This window comes from Girardinichthys multiradiatus, chromosome 19 (genome assembly GCF_021462225.1).
Source record: "Girardinichthys multiradiatus isolate DD_20200921_A chromosome 19, DD_fGirMul_XY1, whole genome shotgun sequence".
In the NCBI taxonomy this organism is placed as follows: domain Eukaryota; kingdom Metazoa; phylum Chordata; class Actinopteri; order Cyprinodontiformes; family Goodeidae; genus Girardinichthys; species Girardinichthys multiradiatus.
The window spans coordinates 9477600-9497851 of record NC_061811.1 but is presented as its reverse complement, the minus strand read 5'-3'; the positions used below and the strand labels follow the sequence as shown (position 1 = coordinate 9497851).

General features: G+C 41.3%; 1 protein-coding gene across 3 annotated transcripts in view; it reads right to left on the bottom strand.

Annotated features, from left to right (window-relative positions):
• Positions 1-5132: 5132 nt before the first annotated feature.
• The window catches only part of syne3 (spectrin repeat containing, nuclear envelope family member 3), a 41354-nt gene continuing 26234 nt past the window's right edge, over positions 5133-20252 (bottom strand). For all 3 annotated transcript variants that reach the window (XM_047345302.1, XM_047345300.1, XM_047345301.1), the window contains exons 6-18: positions 19859-20218; positions 19596-19732; positions 16171-16345; positions 14662-14844; positions 13136-13279; positions 10971-11105; positions 10598-10759; positions 8557-8729; positions 8258-8474; positions 7671-7814; positions 6553-6726; positions 5927-5977; positions 5133-5794 (exon numbers count right to left, since the gene is read on the bottom strand). In XM_047345302.1, coding sequence (XP_047201258.1) covers positions 5612-5794; positions 5927-5977; positions 6553-6726; positions 7671-7814; positions 8258-8474; positions 8557-8729; positions 10598-10759; positions 10971-11105; positions 13136-13279; positions 14662-14844; positions 16171-16345; positions 19596-19732; positions 19859-20218 — 2238 coding nt within the window. In that variant the 3' untranslated portion in view covers positions 5133-5611. The remainder of the gene's footprint in view (positions 5795-5926; positions 5978-6552; positions 6727-7670; positions 7815-8257; positions 8475-8556; positions 8730-10597; positions 10760-10970; positions 11106-13135; positions 13280-14661; positions 14845-16170; positions 16346-19595; positions 19733-19858; positions 20219-20252) is intronic.

Sequence of the window (20252 nt, the reverse complement as noted above, 5' to 3'; positions counted from 1 at the left end):
AATGCCTGCCATTTACCCTCACGCACGCTACGCGTGGAAACGGCCCTTGCATTTTGAATTGTGTCAATAATGTTCTGGGGAAGCCCACTGGCAGCCAGATTTAACCCCTCACAGGCCAGGCCCATAGGGCCATGCGCTCCGGATGCGGATGAAATATTTCTCAGCGTGCCTGCGTCAGGAGATCTCTGCGGAGGGGAAGCCGCCATGGCTCGCTGTGTAGCATCTGAAAAATCTTCGCTAGCCAGTGTTTCCCTGGCCAGCGGGGAGCTATCAAAATGAGTGAATATTTTCCCTCTCACACCCTGGCGAGAGTAGGAATGATCAGTTCCAGGTGTACGGTGGGACCGGCGGCCATTTGTGCGCTAGCGCATCCAGTCTAAGCGGAGCCTGTCGCTCTGTCAGTGAGAAAAACATCGGACACTGAGCGTTTTCCCCTGATGCGAAGATGTCGACCTCCGCTCGGCCGTACCTCCTCAGGGGCTGCATCCTTCGAAGGCCGTATTTGTAGGCCGATTACGTTACAGCGCGGCGACGAAGGCTGTCCCAATTCATGAATCATGACTCCCTCAAATGCGGCCAACAAATGTGTCCTTATTTTGCCCGATTTGAAGGATGGGTCGTGAGTATCCTTCGCGGCCCATCATTTCCCATCATTCATTGCGGGTCGAAGCGGATTGGTCAAGCAGGGGAAGCCATGGCGAACCACAGCAACAAAAGCTGTGAGTAAATTGTGGAAAATTACACTTTCTGTGACACAAATTAACTTCTACAATGTTTTTAGTGCGGGAATATAACTATGTAGACGTGAAATATCTGCTTGATTTATCTAGACATCGCTTAATTTCAAACGTGCTCCGACGTGTTCGGAGTTTTCCGTTCCCGGCGTAGTGACTGGCTCGCCTCGCCAGCCCTACCGGCGGTGAGGTGAGCTAGCCCGGTAGAGATCTGACCGGACTATCGGCACTGAGCTCCCGCTGGCAGTCATCACAGTGAATGTTTAACACAAGTGATTTCTAACAGTTTATGTTATTATTTTAATTGTTACTGAAAATCGATTTAATATTTCAGGTGATATTAAGGTTAACCAGAATAAATGGACAGTTTTATGTAATCCAACTGTATCGCTGGAGAGTGTGATTGAGAATAAATAAGCTTTTCAATATGAATTTTTAATGAAGAAATGTGCTACATGTTTTAAAAGTTTATTTATAATTCAGTTAGCATTATAATTTCTGATTCCAGGTACAATCCAGAGACAATCATGTTCAGGTAAAAAAGATGTTTGATTTAACTAGCCAATAAACAAAGAGATAGCAACTTTATTGCTAATGTATGTCGACATATTTTATATATATATATATATAAAAACAACAACTTTCAATTTTAAGATAGATGGGAATTATAAAGTATTTGATCCCCTCTGGCTGTTCTTAGATAATTATATAATAATGCAGTGTTTTTGGTGTATTAGTATCTACTTGCTTTGATCACTTAAAATATCCAGAAGCATGCCTTAAAAATAAAGTGTTTTTCCATCTCCATTCTTCCCTTTTCTAGACCAGACCCCTTTACTGCAGGATCAACCTGAGTGTCCCAGTCCTGAAACGCTTCTTCAACCAGGAGGACACCAGGCCTGATTTTCGGCTGAGCAGGGAGTCTCTGGCAGTGCTGCTTAATCTTTTGCACCAGGATAGGCGACATGGATGGGTGCTACTATTGAGACCTTGTTTTTTTTTTCAGGCTGGCAAGTGGCACATCCTACAGATTGGTCTGCAGAGTGTTTGGGATGCATCGCTCTACTGTCCATCGCATCGTCCACAGAGTTACAGAGGAGATCGTGGCTATTCGTCACCAGGTCATCTACCTTCTAAAGACCCCTGAGGACTTAAGGCAGTGTCCCGTGAGTTTGCAGGGCTGGCACGCCACAGAGCTTTTCTTAAAGCTGTGGGTGCAATTGACGGCTGCCATATCCGCTTCAGGTGTCCAAGCAGCCTTGATGGTCAGTGCTACAGGAACAGGAAACTCTCCCTTTCCATAATCCTGCTGGCAGTTTCTGAGAGCCATTTTATTGACACGTATGTGGGCTGGCCTGGGTCAGTGCATGACTCTAGGGTGCTCCGCCACAGTCCACTGTACAGTTTATCCTCCTCCAGGGCATTTTATCCTTGCTGATGGAGGGTACCCATGCCTCCAATATCCACTCCCCCTCATCACTCCCTACAAGAGGACAAGACAAGGTGTGGGAGCCCAGCGCTTTAACAGCCATCATTCCAAAAACACGCTCTATAATAGAGCATGTTTTTGGAATGATGAAAACCAGATTCAGGACCATCTTCCTGCAAGCGCTGGAGGTGCATGACACTTTTGTACCTCAGGTTTTGACCTAGATCCATTTTATATATACATTATACATAATATACACACATATATGCACCCTCTTTTAAATTGTTTTCAGGTCATAACAGCATGCGCCATCCTCCACAACATCTGCCTTGGTGCTGGGGATGTCATGGCCCCAGAGGAGGCTGTAGAAGAGGATGAAGGTGAGGTTTGGACTGAGGCTGTCAGCGTTGCTCTCTGGCGGGACCAGCTTTCAGCTGAGGTGTCTGCCCTGGAGGAGGTACCACCAGAACATGACTACTGTGTGCAGCCAAGTATAATATTATAGATGTGATTAATGTTTGAGGGGTATAACTAATTGTAATATTTTGTGAGCACCATCTTCTAATTCTGCATTTTTCCGATTACCTCTTAGTGATGTGGCAGCCGTCAATTCAGCCAGCCCTTTAAACCCACTTGATGGACGATGACGTGGACAGCGGAGAGAGGAATCACAAACATCTGCAGACCACCTGTGTGATGCTTCGCTCACCATCCAGAAAGACAAACCACAGGTCTCAGTTGCAGCATCCCATCCAAGTCTCTGACCTTGTGAGAGATTTGTCCTCCCTGATCAACTCCATCATCTCTGTCCCTCTTTCTTTTCTGATCCCTTTCTGCTGGCTCTCTGTCTTCCTTCTCCATCTGGTTGCCCACCACTCCGCTTGGCCCTGGAGTGTCCTCAGGGATGGAGGCGATTAGGACAGGAGGTGTTGTGGAAGACCTTGGTCCCAACACCTCATCCATAAGGACAAACCAGGGCCAAGTAGCAGCAGTGGGCTTTTCACTGACTCCCTCTCCTGACCTGGATACTTACAATCTTAAAGTTAGATGGAATAAAAAAAATAAAGAAAATTGACTAAACAGAGAAACCAACAAGACTTTTAGAAATATTTTTTTATTTGTGTGTGACATGAGAACTTCTGAACATACTCTAAATTCTTTATTTTTTGTTTTTCAAATTGTCCCACATTGTTTTGGCCTGCAAAGGGGCTGACCTTCCCCTGTTGGTCCATCTTCTCCAGAATTGTCCTAAACCCAAAGAAGTATGTTAATCACTGGATGGATATTTATGAAAGTTAGAAAGATAGGAGTTATTGAAACTGGACAGAAACTGACTGCAAAGAATGTTGTTATTGTACCTCCAAGCCACGGTGGCTGAGTTTTTAGCTCCAGTAAAAAGGTGGTGCTTCTCACCCCTGAGCTTAATAAACTGGCCCGTCTGCTGCTTTGTACCTAAAACAAATATGAAAATACCAACAAAAAAAAACAACATCTTGCTTAATATCAGAGCAAAAATAAAGCCTTTTTTAATTTCACATTTGTCTTAATTTGAAGAAAATATTAAAATATTTCTATGCAAATGCCTAAAACAAGCTCTTTCAAACTTTTCACTTCTTTACTGAGATTCACTTACATTTGAAAGTGTATTTCTCTTCAGCTGTACCTGGAATCAGAAATTATAATGCTAACTGAATTATAAATAAACTTTTAAAACATATAGCACATTTCTTCATTAAAAATTCATATTGTAAAGCTTATTTATTCTCAATCACACTCTCCAGCGATACAGTTGGATTACATAAAACTGTCCATTTATTCTGGTTAACCTTAATATCACCTGAAATATTAAATCGATTTTCAGTAACAATTAAAATAATAACATAAACTGTTAGAAATCACTTGTGTTAAACGTTCACTGTGATGACTGCCAGCGGGAGCTCAGTGCCGATAGTCCGGTCAGATCTCTACCGGGCTAGCTCACCTCACCGTCGGTAGGGCTGGCGAGGCGAGCCGGTTACTACGCCGGGAACGGAAAACTCCGAACACGTCGGAGCACATTTGAAATTAAGCGATGTCTAGATAAATCAAGCAGATATTTCACGTCTACATAGTTATATTCCCGCACTAAAAACATTGTAGAAGTTAATTTGTGTCACAGAAAGTGTAATTTTCCACAATTTACTCACAGCTTTTGTTGCTGTGGTTCGCCATGGCTTCCCCTGCTTGACCAATCCGCTTCGACCCGCAATGAATGATGGGAAATGATGGGCCGCAAAGGATACTCATGACCCATCCTTCAAATCGGGCAAAATAAGGACACATTTGTCGGCCGCATTTGCTCGGAATGATTCATGAATTGGGACAGCCTTCGTCGCCGCGCTGTAACGTAATCGGCCAACAAATACGGCCTTCGAAGGATGCAGCCCTGAGGCTGACTTCCGGGTCAGCCCCGGCGTTGGTACATTCCCTTTCCGGTTTATTTTCTGAAATGTAAATTTGTTTCGGTACTTGTAAAAGTGTTTTGCACCCCCCGGCCACCGTAATCTGAATATGTTGAACAGCATCATAACTCTCCTATACTCAGTGATCTAATTTGTTTCTGTTCCAGATGGAAATGTTAGTGATGTTTAGTTATTGAATTAAAAGATGCTGATGAGACTTTGTTCTTGAGGTTGTTTGTTCTCCAAAAAACAGGGAAACTCTCTTCTCACATACTTTACTGAAGCAGAAAGGAGCAAAAAAGGTTTCAAATGTTTTTTGTTCAGAAAATAGCTTAAGGTAATTCTGATGATACAAACAGTTGACTCGTGATGTTACCAGGTAGGCTTACAGAGAATACGAACATCTCCACCATCAAACTTCCTCCTCCTTTACCTGTTTGATCTCTCCTTGTAGCCTGTCAGGTGGACATCCTGATTTGGGCTCCATTAGTCACATTACCATTAGAAATTAGTCAGAAACAGATCATCCCAGGTCAGAATATGTATTTATTACTGAATCAGAAACATGTTAAATAAACAATGGAGCAACATAAAGCCTTCCGCTGGTAGAGATTATTATAAAACAGAAAATGAACTAAAACTTCATTTGATGTTAAGTTGTGTTACTTAAAGTGTTCACATGATTGATGTGTTGCTGCTCTGATGGCCTCCTGCATCAAATGATCAGGCTTCCATATGGGGGCGCTGTAGCCGCCTACACGTCATCATCAGCATGAACACCTGCAGCCAGGTGGGCTGTGGTTGGTGTGGCCAGACTGACACGGAGTTACCAAGCTGTAAAACTGTAAGCTGCTGCAGGCTGAATCAGCATATGTCTGGTATTAAAGTAAAATCAAGAGCAAATGGCGAAAGACAGCAGAGACTTATGCTGAGTAAAGGTGAAGTTCTCCAGTCGGAGCTCAGGTCTTTGCTCAGACCCGCTCAGACACTCGTCATTGTTCTGGTTCTTATGTAGGAGGAGGCCCGTCATAGCGCAGCATGATGTTAAAGGATCGAGCGAAGTTGTTGGACAGCGAGCAGCTGTTTCCGTCGTCCAGGAGCGGCAGCAGGAAGGCGAGGAGCAGCAGAGCAAGGAAGAGGAGCCACAAAAGAAGAGCCAAGCGACAAATCCTATGCAGCAGCCCGGGTTTCTGAGAAAACACAGAAAGAAGATGGAGAAGGTTCCCAGATCATAAAGCAGCAAATGTCCTGTTTGGAAGTGTTTTGGATCATGTGTTCAGCTGTTTAAGTGATGTAGGAGAATGTTACCATGGTAGCTTTACCTTTTCTGTTCTTGTTTCAGGGACTGCCCCATTCCCATAGTCTGGATCTCTCTGCAGACAGTCAGATCATCAGTTATTAGATAGTTTATCTTGACGCTATGACTCAGAAGCAACACAAACCCAGTCTGACCAAACTGTAGTCTGTCTGCTGCAGACTCAGAGCTACAAGGTAAACCTGGCAGCCTATGGTTGAGATTTGGGAAATAGTTCCAATACCAACCTCCCTGCAGCAGCAGAAATAAGGCTGCACTGCCTCCTGGTGGTTGCACTAAAGCAGTGCACTTACAACTAGAGCTCACTCAACCAGCAAAAATGTAACTAACTGTTAATAATAATTCATACTATAACAGAACTCTATAATACCACTGGAGGGCATCAGTAGATGCATAATATTGTCTATTGTATGATCTTCTGATAGGTTGCACTAAAATTAATTAAAATTTGCAATGTATGTATTTGGATATAAATCTATCAGTTTGCATTGTATGGGAATGAACGGTATTGATCTGAAGTGAATTTGGCTTTATTTGGATTCTATGTAAAAACAGGATTATGAATTGGACCTACTTGTCTTGTAATGTGCCTTGAGATGCTGGCATTTATTGTGAGTCTAGTTCTCTTCTCACCTTGGTAGTTGGTGTAATTGTCAAGTTGTTGTACTCCTCCTTTAGTGTGGTTTTGTAGAGCATCCAACGGTATCGAAGGGCCTCCAGAGTTTCATCAACACCCTGATTGTTCTGGGTCTGCTGGAGCAACAGCTGAAACATCTGCTGACCTTCAGGCAGTCTGGATATTAAAGCCTGCAGCAGAACACAAGAGTTCTTTACATCATTAGCAAATAATTACCATGTTAACATTATTATTAGGGCTGCAGCTAATGATTATTTTAGTCATACAGTATTCTATCGATTATTCTGATGATTAATCCTGTAATCAGATAAAAAAAATTGGCACACTGCAGATTTTTTTATTTAGTAGAAAACTAATTTGATTCCTTTTTTAAAGACAAAAAATTAAGATAATATCAGCAGCTAAAACAAAAGGTTCTAACATCGACATTTCACAGGTTCAGCCCATTCTGGTTGACCAATACAGTGCTAGCTGTAATGAAAATGGTCACAAACAAAAAAAAGTGCATAAAGTGTCACTAGCATATTGCAGTTTTTCTACATCAGAAAGCATAATGTTATCCAGATAAAATAGAACCACACTTAAGGTTCAGTTCACACAGTGAAAAAAATAATTGTTTTGTACAGTTTTTTTTGTACAGGCCTAATTACTGCTCTGAGATGTTCTTTTAGCCAATGGCAAGTTAACGATTATTCAATTACTAAATTAGTTGACGATTATTTCAATAATCGATTAGTCACGAATAATTGTTTCAGTCCTAATTATTATAACACGTTTGCTCTGACCTCAGAGAAACAGCCTGGAGGAAGAAACTGTCTTTGTGGCAAATGGTTTTAGCAGACAGTGCTCTATAGCGCCACCTGAAGGTAAAAGCCTAAACAGTTTGTGTGCAGGGTGTGAGGGGTCTGCAGAGATTTTAGCTGCCCTTTTTCCTGACCGTAGACTTGTATAAGTCCTGGACGGAGGGAAGGTCAGCCTGACACATTATCATTCCATCATGAAATAATCACCAACTCCATTTTCCACCTGTTTCTTGTGTTTATTTGGCATCATTGATTTCCAGTCAAATTCATTTCACCCTTCTTGAAGATCTCACTCCATTTCGATCTGTTACCTGCAAGGATCCCCGTCTGGTTTGGACCTCCTCAGCACTCAGGCCCTGCTTGTCCGTTTTCGTTATTTTTGTCAGAACTTCATACTCCCTGGACAGCCAGGCCTCAAACTGACTCCAATTGATTTTGCTGAGTCCTCTGCTGTCCTGCAGAGACCAAAGACACCCTCAGACTGAACCAGAACCATAACCTTAGGTCCTGCTGTTGGTGTGGACCATCTTTAGGTCACATAGAGAAAAACGCTGGTTTTATGTGAAGATCCAAACAGATCTGATTAAAGCGAGTGAAACCTTAAAAATAAAACCCGAGAGGTGAAAACATCCAGACTGATGTTCTGACAGCAGGGATCAGACCCACCAACCTGTGGTTTGTATTGAACTGGGTTGGCTGATCCCGTGTTTGTAATCAGAACATTTGAACTGGAGCTGTTCCTGACTTGTGAGCAGACACAAACTTTTTCCGTTCTTACATTTTTAGGCATTATTGAGAAAATTTCTATGTGATTCTGAAATGTTCTATACATGCAAAAAGGGCCAACTAGAACTGATGGGGTGAATGTTCTTAGACGGAGCCAAAGGAGAATGTTTACCCTGCTGGCATCGTCTCTTGAAGACGCTGCCGTCTCCAAACTGTCTGCTTCACCTCCTCCTGTAGGCCCGTCTGTTTGGCAAGAACCAGAACTATCCTGTACTTGTGGTTTAGAATCAGGTCTGATGACGGTCTGTGCTGGAGGAAGAAGTTCTGGTTTAAATTGTTTACTACTCTTTGCTGATCCAAACTGCGTCTCAGAGGAGCCGTCCAGCAGCCTGTCAGAACAGAAACAGAGTCTGAAACTCTGATACAGAACTTGATCAGTACCACAGCTTGGTTTTGGGTTGAATCAGTTACCTGTTCAGATTCAGGCTCAATGTTTGCAGGTCATACCAGCGCTCTTTGACCCGCTCCATGTCATTCAGAATGTGGACCTGCCCGTCCGTTGAGGTTCTGCTCAGAACCTTTTCACTCTGAACCTCCATCTGTTGCAGGTGGAGCTCCTTCTCAGGAAACTCTCCCAGAAGTCTCTGAGGAGACACAGCGAGCATTCAGAGAGATCAGAACTCAGGTTTTCATCATGAAGAATCATCTCGACTCTGTAGAGGTCATTTCTCTGGAAACGATGCTACCAGACTGCTGTATGCATGTGTGTAAATCTGTGCTTACTCTGCTACTTCATCTAATGTTCTGCTCTGCGGAGCTAAATGCTGGCTGCCCTGTGAGTGACCCCCAGAGGGTTGGCAGTAGGAGATGCACTAAGGAGAGGAGGTACCACTTTGAAAATATATAAGGACTGGTCTCCCATCCCCAGGTTATCCAGGCCCTGGGTTGTCTCACTGCTTTGTTCTGCCTGTAACTTTGTTTTTTGGCCAAATAAATATTCTGCTTTGTACTTGGTTGTCTTCCAGTGAATTTGTGACTCAGTCACCAGTTTTTTTACAAGCAGATGCATCTCGTTATGTTAGAATATGATTAAAAAGTTCCTTTATTTGAGTATGTAATTCAATTCAAGGATTAAAACTCTTGTCTGTTAATTTTTCATGATTGTGACAGCTAATAAAAGCCCGAAATTCAGTTTCTTAGAAAATTTAAATACTACATAAAACCAAAAAAACATTATTTTTTATTACTAAAATGTTACATGTATTGCTTTTACCTATTAGTAAATAATGTTTTTATCTCAACCTTTCTAGCATGAATATGGTTTATCGTCATCATTCCTGTTATTTAGTTTAATTTGTGGAGAGGATCTCAGAACCCTAAACTTGATAATTCATGACCACAAGTGGGGTCCGAACCCCATCTTTGGGAACCATCGGTCCACACAATCATAGTGAAGACTGCTGACTTGACATTGGTCCAGCAGCATTCATCCTACACAAGGAGGGTAAGCCACAAAGGGTCAATGTTTTAAAAAAAAAGGAACATTCAGTGGAAGGAAAAAGTTAGGTAAAAAAAAGATGCACCAGTACCAATGGTAACATCTTAGATAACACAGATTGTGAAGCTAAGCCCATTAAAGAGTTTTTGAGAGATTCACAATTAAGCTGGAGTCAGAGGTTCAAGAGTCACCAGAACTTACCCATTCCTTATGTTAAGCCAGTCCTTAATCAAAGACCTCTAAAGCATCTCTTCTGGGCTAAGGAGAAAAGGACCGGCCTCTTACTAAGTGGTCTAAAGTAATTTATTCTGAATAAAATACATTTTACCTTTTCTTCAGAATTCATGGTCCCAAAGTTTCGAGGAAGAGTGGAGAGACCACAAGTCGTAATCATCAAAATAACCAGAAAAAAATGGTGGAAATATTTCACAATGTGCATAATGAATCTTTAAATGAGTTTCCCTTTTTAAAATGAATTACTGAAAATATTCAATTATATAATTTATTGAGATTCGTCTCTACTGATGAGTCTGTGAGGCAGTCATGGAGGTGTAAAATATTAACCGTTTCTCCTCTAAAGCCTGCAAATAAACAGAGAAAATGCTTCTATGTCCTCAGTTACGACATCCAGCTGTTTAAATGTTAAAACTCAGCTGAAGACTCAAAGAAAATATCTCACTGGTTCGTAAATCTGGAGGCTTTCTATAAAACATCACTGCTGGACTTTAATTCTTCCACCATAAAAACTGCATGCCAGAAAATATTAGGGTTCATCATGTTGGGTTGGATAGCTGTGCCGTTACCATGGTTACCCATTTCTTTTGGTTCTGTTTGGATAAAAATCAAAAGGATAAGAGAGAAGGTAAAGGTCTGATGGTGAACCATGCTGCCATAGAAACAGATAAACAGCTGATGGATTTAAACTCCAACAGAAAAGCAGAATGTAGTGTTTCCCCCTCCAGCCGACCTGGATCCTTCAGAACCAATCAATCTCCGAAGAATCAGAAAACCAACCTGGGCCTCGGGTTGGCGTCCCTCCACACTCCATCCTCCTGTCGAGCTGCGGAACGACTCCAGCTTCTGGCTCATGACCATCATCCACTTCTCCGTGTTCAGAAGGTCACTGTGGAAACTCTCATGGTCCGAGACGATCTCTGCACAGTCCTGAACTTTGGCCTGGACACAAAGGAAACAGCAGCTGTGTCCTCAGATGAACAAAACATGCTTATTAAAAACTGTTTCAGTTTTTGATTTTCTGACAAATTGTTCTATCTCAGAGTCGATTTCTGGACTGAAGGAACATCACTCACACAGGGAGGGAGGAAGGAGGGAAGGAAGGGAGGAAAGAAGGAAGGAACCCTCTCAGATATGAGGAATGTTTTCTCACCATGACTCTCCTGTGAAGCTCGGTCCAATCAGCACACAGCTGCTCGTACTGAGCCCCGCTGCTCTGACTGGAAGAAACCAGCGTCTTCAGAGCCGTCAGCTGGGCCTCACCGTCCTCCAGCTCTTTCTGAAGAACCTGAACACGAATAAACAACAGCAGAGCGATCAGATACCTCAGACTGGTTCCAGATGAGTCTGGATCAACAAGTACGGTTCTGAGTTTTAAAGTTTCTGTTACAGGAAAGAGAACATGTTGCAGGGCTGAAACAATTAATCGTGATTAATCAAATATTGAAATGATTGTCAATTAATTTAGTAATCAAATAATCGTTACCTGACTATACAGAGTAAAACATGCCATTTGATGAAAGAACCACTCAGAGCAGTAATTAAGCAAAACTGTCCAAAAATATTTAAATTTAGCATTTAAGATGAAAAACCTTCTTAGTCTGTAAATATTTTCTATCCAGACCTCCTCCAGTTGCATAGCTTTAGCTTCACCTGGTTCAAATTCTGCAGAAACTCTCCTATTAAGCACCTTTAGCTGTCCAATTATTAATTAGTTAAATTAAAAAAATTTATTCAACAGATTAATTGATTAGCAAAATCGTTTTTAATTGCACACCTAAATAACAATGTTTCTTTTAAACTAATGGCATGCTTTAATTAATGTAATTAAGTTTAAAATAGTGAAACAGATGTTATACGGATTCATTACATTCAAATATATTGTGTGCGTTTCTGGTAGTATTAATGACTATAACTAATGAAAGACTATCACATAAGACCGGTAAAACTGAATTTTTATTACAGAAATGTGGGCCTAATGACATGTATGTCCATGTACTGCACGGTACATGCACTCAGTGTTTGGTCGAGGCTCCGTTAACATGAATTACTGCACCACTGCAGCGTGGCATGAAGGAGATCAACCTGTGGTTCAGCTGAGGGGTTCAGGAACCCCAGGTTGCTTGAGAGCGGCCTTCAGCTCATCTGCATTGTTGGGTCTGGGCTCTCATCTTTCTCCTAACAACACTTCAAATATTCTGTACGGGGTTTAGGTTAGGCCAGTGTGCTGGCCAATCAGGTCTGTAAAAGCATTAAAGCAGTTTTTGCTACGTGTGTTTGGCAGTGGGAGCAGTAAGAAGTCCTGCTGGAAAATGAAAGTAGCACCTCCATAAAGCTTGTCAGCAGAGAGAACAATGAAGAGCTCTAATATTTCCTGGTAGATGCCGGCACCGACGTTGGACTAGATAAAACATATGGAACCAACACCAGCAGAACATGGCTCCCCCAAATCTCCGCTGATTGAGAGAACATCACGCTTGACCTCAGGCAGCTTGGATTGTGCCTCTCCACTCCTCCAGTGCTCTGAGGCTTTAATTTCCAGATGAAAAGCAAAATTTACTTCATCTTAAAAGAGGACCACTGAGAAACAGTCCAATCGTTTTCTCATTTCATCCCAGGTTAGATGCTTCTGATGCAATCTCTGGTTCAATAAACTTTTTTTCTACCACACTTTTTCTTTCCACCCAACTGTCCATTAATATGCTTTGATACAGCACACTGCGAGCCGCCAGCTTGCCAGTGGCTTACCTTCATTTTGCATTAGTGTCAAGTCACTAGTCGTCACCATGATTTTGAAAATCTCTGTATGAGAATTACTATTTTATTGGTCTGTTATATTATTATTTTAACTTTCAAGAAACTGAACTTTGGGTTTTCAATAGTTGTAAATAATAAATAATCAAAAAAATCATAAAAATGTACAAAAATAAATACTATAATCTATCAAATGTGTAATTAATCTATATGAGTTATACTTTTTGACCTGAATTGGAATAAATAAACTTTTTAAACATTCTTCCTTATTAAGATCCGCCTGTACAGATAATCAGACTGTTGAATCTGTCCATCAATCTGCAGCAGGTGCCGATGCATCAAAAAACTAACAACTGATCTGATACTGAATATTTGTGACACCAAATAGTGAGGAGATACTCCGATATGTTCAACAGATGCATGAATATTAGCGACTGCAGTGATAGCTTTCTCAAAATCTGGAGATATTTTTAAAATATACCTAAAGTCAAAGCAGCTAAACGCTTCTAGAATATGTGGGATGATATTAAAGCATCTCCTGTGAGTCAGTTTGATGTAACTCACCAGCATCTGGTCCAGCTGGCTCCTCTTGGCCAGGATGTCTGGCTGAAGAACATCAGCAGCCAGCAGTCGCTCCCTGTACGCCGACGACTTGGTGAGGATCAGCTGTAACGCTTTGTCAAAGTCTTTGGTTCTGGATATTAAACTCTGAGACATAAAAGGAACATGAGCACACACTGGAGGGATCTAAATATCACAGAGGACAGAGTCTTCAGCACAACCTGGACTCTACTTCCTGTAAAGTTTAACTTGAACCCAGGTTATTTGTTGAATCTGATCATTCTGGGAGGATAAGATCTGATTTATAGATGTTTTTTGCAGCTACTGTCTGGTCTGACGTCAGATTAAACTCTGCAGTGAGATCTGCGTGGTTTTGTGTATAGCTCACTGACAGTTGGAGAAAAACTCCTCAACTCAGAATGTAAATTCAGACTCTGAGAAACAGCTGAATAACAGCAGCTGCTCTTCACTGCATGTTTCTGGATCTCCAGGCTGGTTATTGAAGTGACTCTATGGGTCAGAAACAACCAATCAGAGAAGCTAACCTGTTTGGCTGAAACATTGCTTCCCGTTTGATGATGTTTGCTCATGCAGACAACAGAGTGCTGTCAGAGTTCTCCGTGTGAGTCGCAGCAGAACACAAACAGAGCGAATATCAGAGGTGTTTCCTCAGCGAGAAACAGAAGCTGCAGGCTGATTCCAGCTCTGAAAACCAAACATCAGCTTTCTGATGCAACTTTGACAGAGACAGAGGAAAGAATACAGGATGAGTTTCCAGCTGAGAGACAGGAGGGCTCCATCCTCGAAGCACAGCAGGAGAAAGTTGATAGATAGAGCTGCTGTGGTGGGAAACTGCAGGTAAAGTTCCCAGGCTGTTGGCGAAGGAAGTTTAGATGCTGAGGATAAAGAAAGAGGGCAGCAAGCTGGCAGATATTCATCAATCTTTAGAGATGGCTGAGACCTCATAATTCCAGTTTAAATGAGAAAGACGGAGGGAGTAGTTTCGAAAACAAATTGAAGCAGCTACAGGATTATCTTATTTATGAATTAAAGCATATGTCACTAAACTCTGAGTTTAATTCAAATCAAAAAAGTGCAGCAAAGAACATGCTGGTGGTTCATACACTCAAAATGGTGGGAAATCTAAATTTTGTTACTTTTATTGATTTGGGAAAAAAAAATATTTTTTTGTCAGTATTTGACTTGTCAACCAACGATCAGAGATTATGGGAAATTTGCTAATTCTGATCTTTGATCAACAGATTGATGCCTCTCCTCCCAACAGAGACGCACACATGAGGAGCCAGGACAGAGGAAACCGCTAGTGATGATCCTCTAAACCTGAAGCTCTGACACATGTGGGATAGCTCGTAAAGCAAATGTATCAATGTATGTAATAGGACCTTTCTGACTGAATTGCATTAGTCTAAATTTTTTAAAGTAAAGACCAAAGTTTTTTTGAAACTTCAATCAGCCATCACCAGAAACAAGTGCAGAGTCTGAAATAACCCCCAGATGAGCTCAGGTACCTGCAGTCTGCTCTCCCGCTCCAACAGCTTATTGTGCAGCAGCTCTCTGGTCTTGACGGCGCTGCTCAGGTCCTCCTGAAGGCTGTCAGACCCCTCAGGACCAAACACTGAGTCCAGCAGGTCCCCTTTCACCTGCAGCAGACTGAGACGCTCCTGCAGCTGGACGCTGTTCTGCAGGAGACCCTGAAGGAGACAACATAAATGACGCAGTGTTGGAGGTGTGACACAGAGAAGCTGGGAGAATCTTTGGGCTGAAGCTGATTTCAGACAGAAAAACCACCTAATAGGGAGGCTTTGAGTGTCTGACAGAGCAGCTGCACGGACGATCCCCTGAAAACATGTTAAATATTTCTGCTACTCTGGACTAAAACACATCATCAGAGTAAAGATGTGCAGAATTTCTTTTCCAATATGCTTTAGTTTTCATCTGATGCTGCTGTGAAACATGAAGGGCCTGAGTGTTTATGCTAATTTCTGGTGAGAAACATTCAAATTTCATCATTTTCACATACATTATATTACCAAAAGCACTCAAATGCTCGCTTTTTACACACGCATCGCTTGCAGGTATAAGAGCTTCAATTTCAGAGTGTGTTTATGGAAACATTTAACCATTCTTCTAGGGAAGCATTTGTGAGGTCAGACATTGATGTTGGTCGCTTTATTCTTTCCCAAAGGTTCTCTATCGGGCTCTATTAGTCAGTGAAGTTTCTCCACAAAAAACTCACTCATCTTTATAGATCTTACAGGCGTGCTGCAACAGGAAGGGACAATCCTGAACATGTTCCTCTATACAGGTGCATCTCAATAAATTTGATTAAATCTTTCAGTAAAAAAATTTTAAAAGTAAAGCTTATATCACAGAGTGTAAAACATATGTCAAGTGTTTATTTCAGTTTATTTTGATGATTATGGTATACAGCTAAGAAAATCCCTAAATTCACTTTCCGAGGACAATATTAGGTAATATCAATGAAAGACAGTTTTTTATGTTAAGATGTTGAAAGTGTTATATAAGGACCTAACAATTATGGCCGAGACTTGACTGACACCTTCCAAGAGAAGGTTAAGCCACAAAAGGTCATTTTTAAAGAAGCTAGCTGTTCACAGACTACTTTATTCAAGCATATTAAGGGAAAGTTCAGTGGAAGGAAAATGTTACACAAGGAATGGATACACTTAAAATATATCAGTCTGTGTGTATATAGGATTACCTCATCAGGGAGCAATTAAATAGCTAAGACCATCGATAAACTTACATTGTGATAGGGCAAATTAAAGATTAAGCACATATAATAAATATAAATAATTGTAAAAAGCCCTTAGATTTGTTTTCCAATGATGAAACAAAGAATAGGATCAAAGAACTTAAACTGTTTTCCATTTCTCAGTTTATATTTTTTTACACTTATCCAGACTTAGAAAACAATCATATTAAACCCTGTACAGCAAGCTACTACTGAATGCCACAAATCAGTGCGTGTGTGTGTGTGTGTGTGTGTGTTATACCTGTATCCTCTGCATTAGCATGACCTTGTGGGAGAAGTCACTGACATTGCTGGAGGCCTCCATCACCTGAGAGACGGAGTTCTTCCACTGAGAGAAGTTCAGTAGGGGGTCCTGGAGGATGCTCCTCAGCTCCAGCTGTGACTCCGAACAGAGTCTGGAAGCTCTGCACTTCACACTAGGACACAGAGACAGGAGGAGGATGAGGAGGAGGAGAGTCTGAGGACTGATTGACTGATTATTAAATATAATAAATTACTGTGATTAATAATTTATTTAATTGTACTTGTCAGTTTTGTAAAAGAAAGCAGCAGAAATGTGGAATATGGGATTGGAGAAACAGTCGTTTTTGCCAGAAATGAACCTAATATTCATACTAGTATTAGATCCATGATGATTTTTTGCCTTTTTGATAAATATTTATATTTTGCCCACACAGGACCTCTCGTAGGAGACCCTGTGTTGTTTACTGAGTTTTTGAGCGCTACCATAATGCTCTAACATCTCACACTGGTAGCCTTATCATTCAGTAGTTATTTATACCTAAAGGACTTAATGACTTGGCAGAAAGTAAACTTACTGACTTGACTATGAAATGACTCGTTGATAATTCAGCTCCTAACAGACTTAACTAAGAGATAAAAATAAGCACTTTGCATTGAGCGCAGTAATATTTACAGTAAGGCTCACAATTATTCATACCCCTGGCAGTTTTAGGTCTGAAGTCATCATTAAGTAATTCTAATGGGTTGTTTTAATGAAATGTTGATAAAACTAACTATTTGATTCAAACATGATCCACCTTTTGTATTGTTGTATTGACTTTTGATGGACGCCTGTCTCATTTTCAATCAGAAACAAACTTCTTGGTTGACTGAAAATCTGCTAGGGGTATAAATAACAAAACTCTAGTATTTCAGCAGCTTGCAGGGCTCTGCTCAGGTCTCTCCCAGATGGCAGCAGGAAGCAGCAGTGGCCTGACCCTCACTGGGAACATCAGTCTAAAGGGTGAACTCCCAGTTGTTAGACCAAATTCACATATTCTACGTTATTCATGATGAAACAGCATTTGAAAGGAAAACTTATATAGCTCACTGTGCTGTTATTGAAAAACCAACGCAGTTCAATATCTCAGAGATAAAATTCCTGATGGATAATAATTGGTCCACACTGTATCGGGTAATGACCGAGCCAAGTCCTCGGTTCCCTCAGAGATCCTGGACCTGTTTGAAGCTCCTCATCTTTGCTCTGGTTTCAGGATCTTATTAAAAATCCCTCAACCTCTCTGATAATCTGAAGCTTCAAAGCAGGAAATGTGAACTGGGAATCACTTCCAACAAACCAGCATGCTTCAGAAATAATTTCCCTGCTAGTGGAGCTTATTAACAGGTTATAATCGAATGCCTCACCTTCCTAAAGACGTGTGCGACATTTTTCAAAGATGTTCCATTTTTTGGGTGAGTAGCTCCCCCTGGTGAATGATGTAAACTGTGGAAATAATGATGCTGCTGCAGAGGTAAACACAAACACTCCTGAATATAAACCACCTCAGTCTGACAGCATGTTTGTGTTCACACCCTCAACTTTTGCTTTCCACAGAAAGGTAAAAAAACATCATGTTGCAGAATCCCTTAAACTGCAAATACATGTTGCGAAAGAAAACCCGTAACCCGAAGTAATTTAAAGTATTTTCTCAGTATTTTAATCATTTTGCAGCTAATTTCTTTAGTAGTTTGCATTAAATTAATAATATGTTATGGATTTTTGTGCAGCAGCTGCAGGTGTCACCTCAGCAGTTAGTAACAATAGTGTGGGGTAAGAACTCTGTCAAAAACAATGTGTATGTAAAGACGGAAATGTGTGCATATTAGTCAATAGTTGTGCATAAGTAAAATCCAAAAGAGGTATTGTATATTTTCTCTATAAGAATACAAAATAAAATGTTACAGCTTCAAGAAATTACAAACACAAAGTTCAAGTTTACACTTGTGGTTTATTCTTTATGAATACAATATGCTATAACAGTTTGTGAATACGATTTCTTTTCTTTGAGAATACGAATTTACATCAGCGACTTGGTGTCACGTGATCTCAGGCTCAGAATATAGTGGGTGGAGTTATACAATGATGTACAGTAGGTGGCAGTATGCGCCACCTACTGTACATCATTGTACATTGTACTGTACAGCGCCAAAAGAACGGACCAAGAGCATATATTAACGACATTAAGACATATAAACATTTTAACATTACCTGGCTTTGTACCGTAGTTTCTTGGTCCGTTCTGCAACCTACTGTACATTATTGTATAACTCCACCCACTATATTCTATGTATTAGTTTTGTATTTCATAAAAATAAGAACAACGCTTTATTTATAATACTCTTGATCCCCCCCTATCTCCCCTCTGTTCCTAATATTTCTTTTAGACTGAATTATCTCCCATTCCGGCACTACGTTTACTGGCGGTGAGGAGTGTGACAACGCATGCGCAACGCGAATCGACTAACTATGTGCTCCACTAACCAGCCTGAGATCACGTGACACCAAGTCGCTGATGTAAAGTCGTATTCTCAAAGAAAAGAAATCGTATTCACCAACTGTTATAGCATATTGTATTCATAAAGAATAAACCACAACTGTAAACTTGAACTTTGTGTTTGTAATTTCTTGAAGCTGTAACATTTTATTTTGTATTCTTATAGAGAAAATATACAATACCTCTTTTGGATTTTACTTATGCACAACTATTGACTAATATGCACACATTTCCATCTTTACATACACATTGTTTTTGACAGCGTTCTTACTCCATACAATAGCAGCAGGTTTATTCTCAACCGTGTTTTCTGACAGCAGGGGGAGTTTGTGTTCCTTTAACCTGAGGGTTTTCTGTTAATTTTATAGCCTGGTTTCACAAACCCTAAAATTCCTTTTAGGGATAACAGCTACTACAACTAAGAAATGCACCAATCAGAACAGATTTCTGATTTTAGTACAGGTTTGTCCTGCTGATACCGATTTGGTTTGATTTTTGTATGCTTTCAGGTTTTCTTCTGACATTTTGTTAATTTGTCTGAAATAGCTGAACAATCACCCGCATCGAAATATTTACTGGGTAACTTTCTGGCTCTGAAACACAATCAGTAAATCAAAACTGGATCGGCTGATCGGTGGTTGTTTTAGCTCAGTTTTAGCTCAGTTCTGGAGGCTCAGATCCTCAAACATTATTTTACTCTCCTTTATTACTGTTATTACTTACATTTCATGGTTTCAGCATGTGAGCTGAAAACAGATGTTTTCCTAGTTGAGAAAACATCTGTTTCCATGGAAACTCCTGGAGTAAACACACTAACTGTGATGAAACTCCTCTACGCTGAGTCTGCCAGGTGAGACCAGCTGAAGGTTTAACCCCAGATTCCTCCCACCTCTGATGTTCTTTAACAACAGCCAGGACGTCGTCTGAAAGGTGACGAGAGTCCTTAGAGAACCTGAAGAGCTCCTTCAGTTGAGACTTCAGCAGCTCCACCTGAGACTCCTTCCCTGCCAGAGTATTCCTCACACCCTGAAACACACACACAGATTAGCACAATGAGATCAGCACAGGTTGGGATGGTTCTTAAGGTTCCTGGAACTGATTCCCTGAGTCTCACATAATCCTGTTCAGGACCCTGTCCTTCCCCCAACCTACCGAGTATTTCCTCCACTGTCCCTCCATCTGCTCTTCAGTAGTCTCTGAACAGCTCTTGGACTCCTGGGTGTCCTCCAACTCCTGATCCAGTTCCTGCAGCAGCACCCTGATCCGGCCTATCTCCTCCCCCAGGTTGTGGCACCGGGTCTGGTACTGACTGTGGGAGTCCAAGCTGCAGTGCAGACCCTCCTCAGCCACACAGAGACCCTGTCGGAGGCGCTGCCAGCCCAGACGCAGCTCCTCTGCCCCCTCCTGCACAGCCTCGGCTCCAGCAGGAGACGTGTTGGCTCTGACGGCCTCTGCCATGACTTCGATCTGCTGCAGGGTCTCCTCCTCACAGGCCACGCTTTCATCCAGAGTCTGACAAAGCAAGACGTTACGAGGAGAAGCAAGC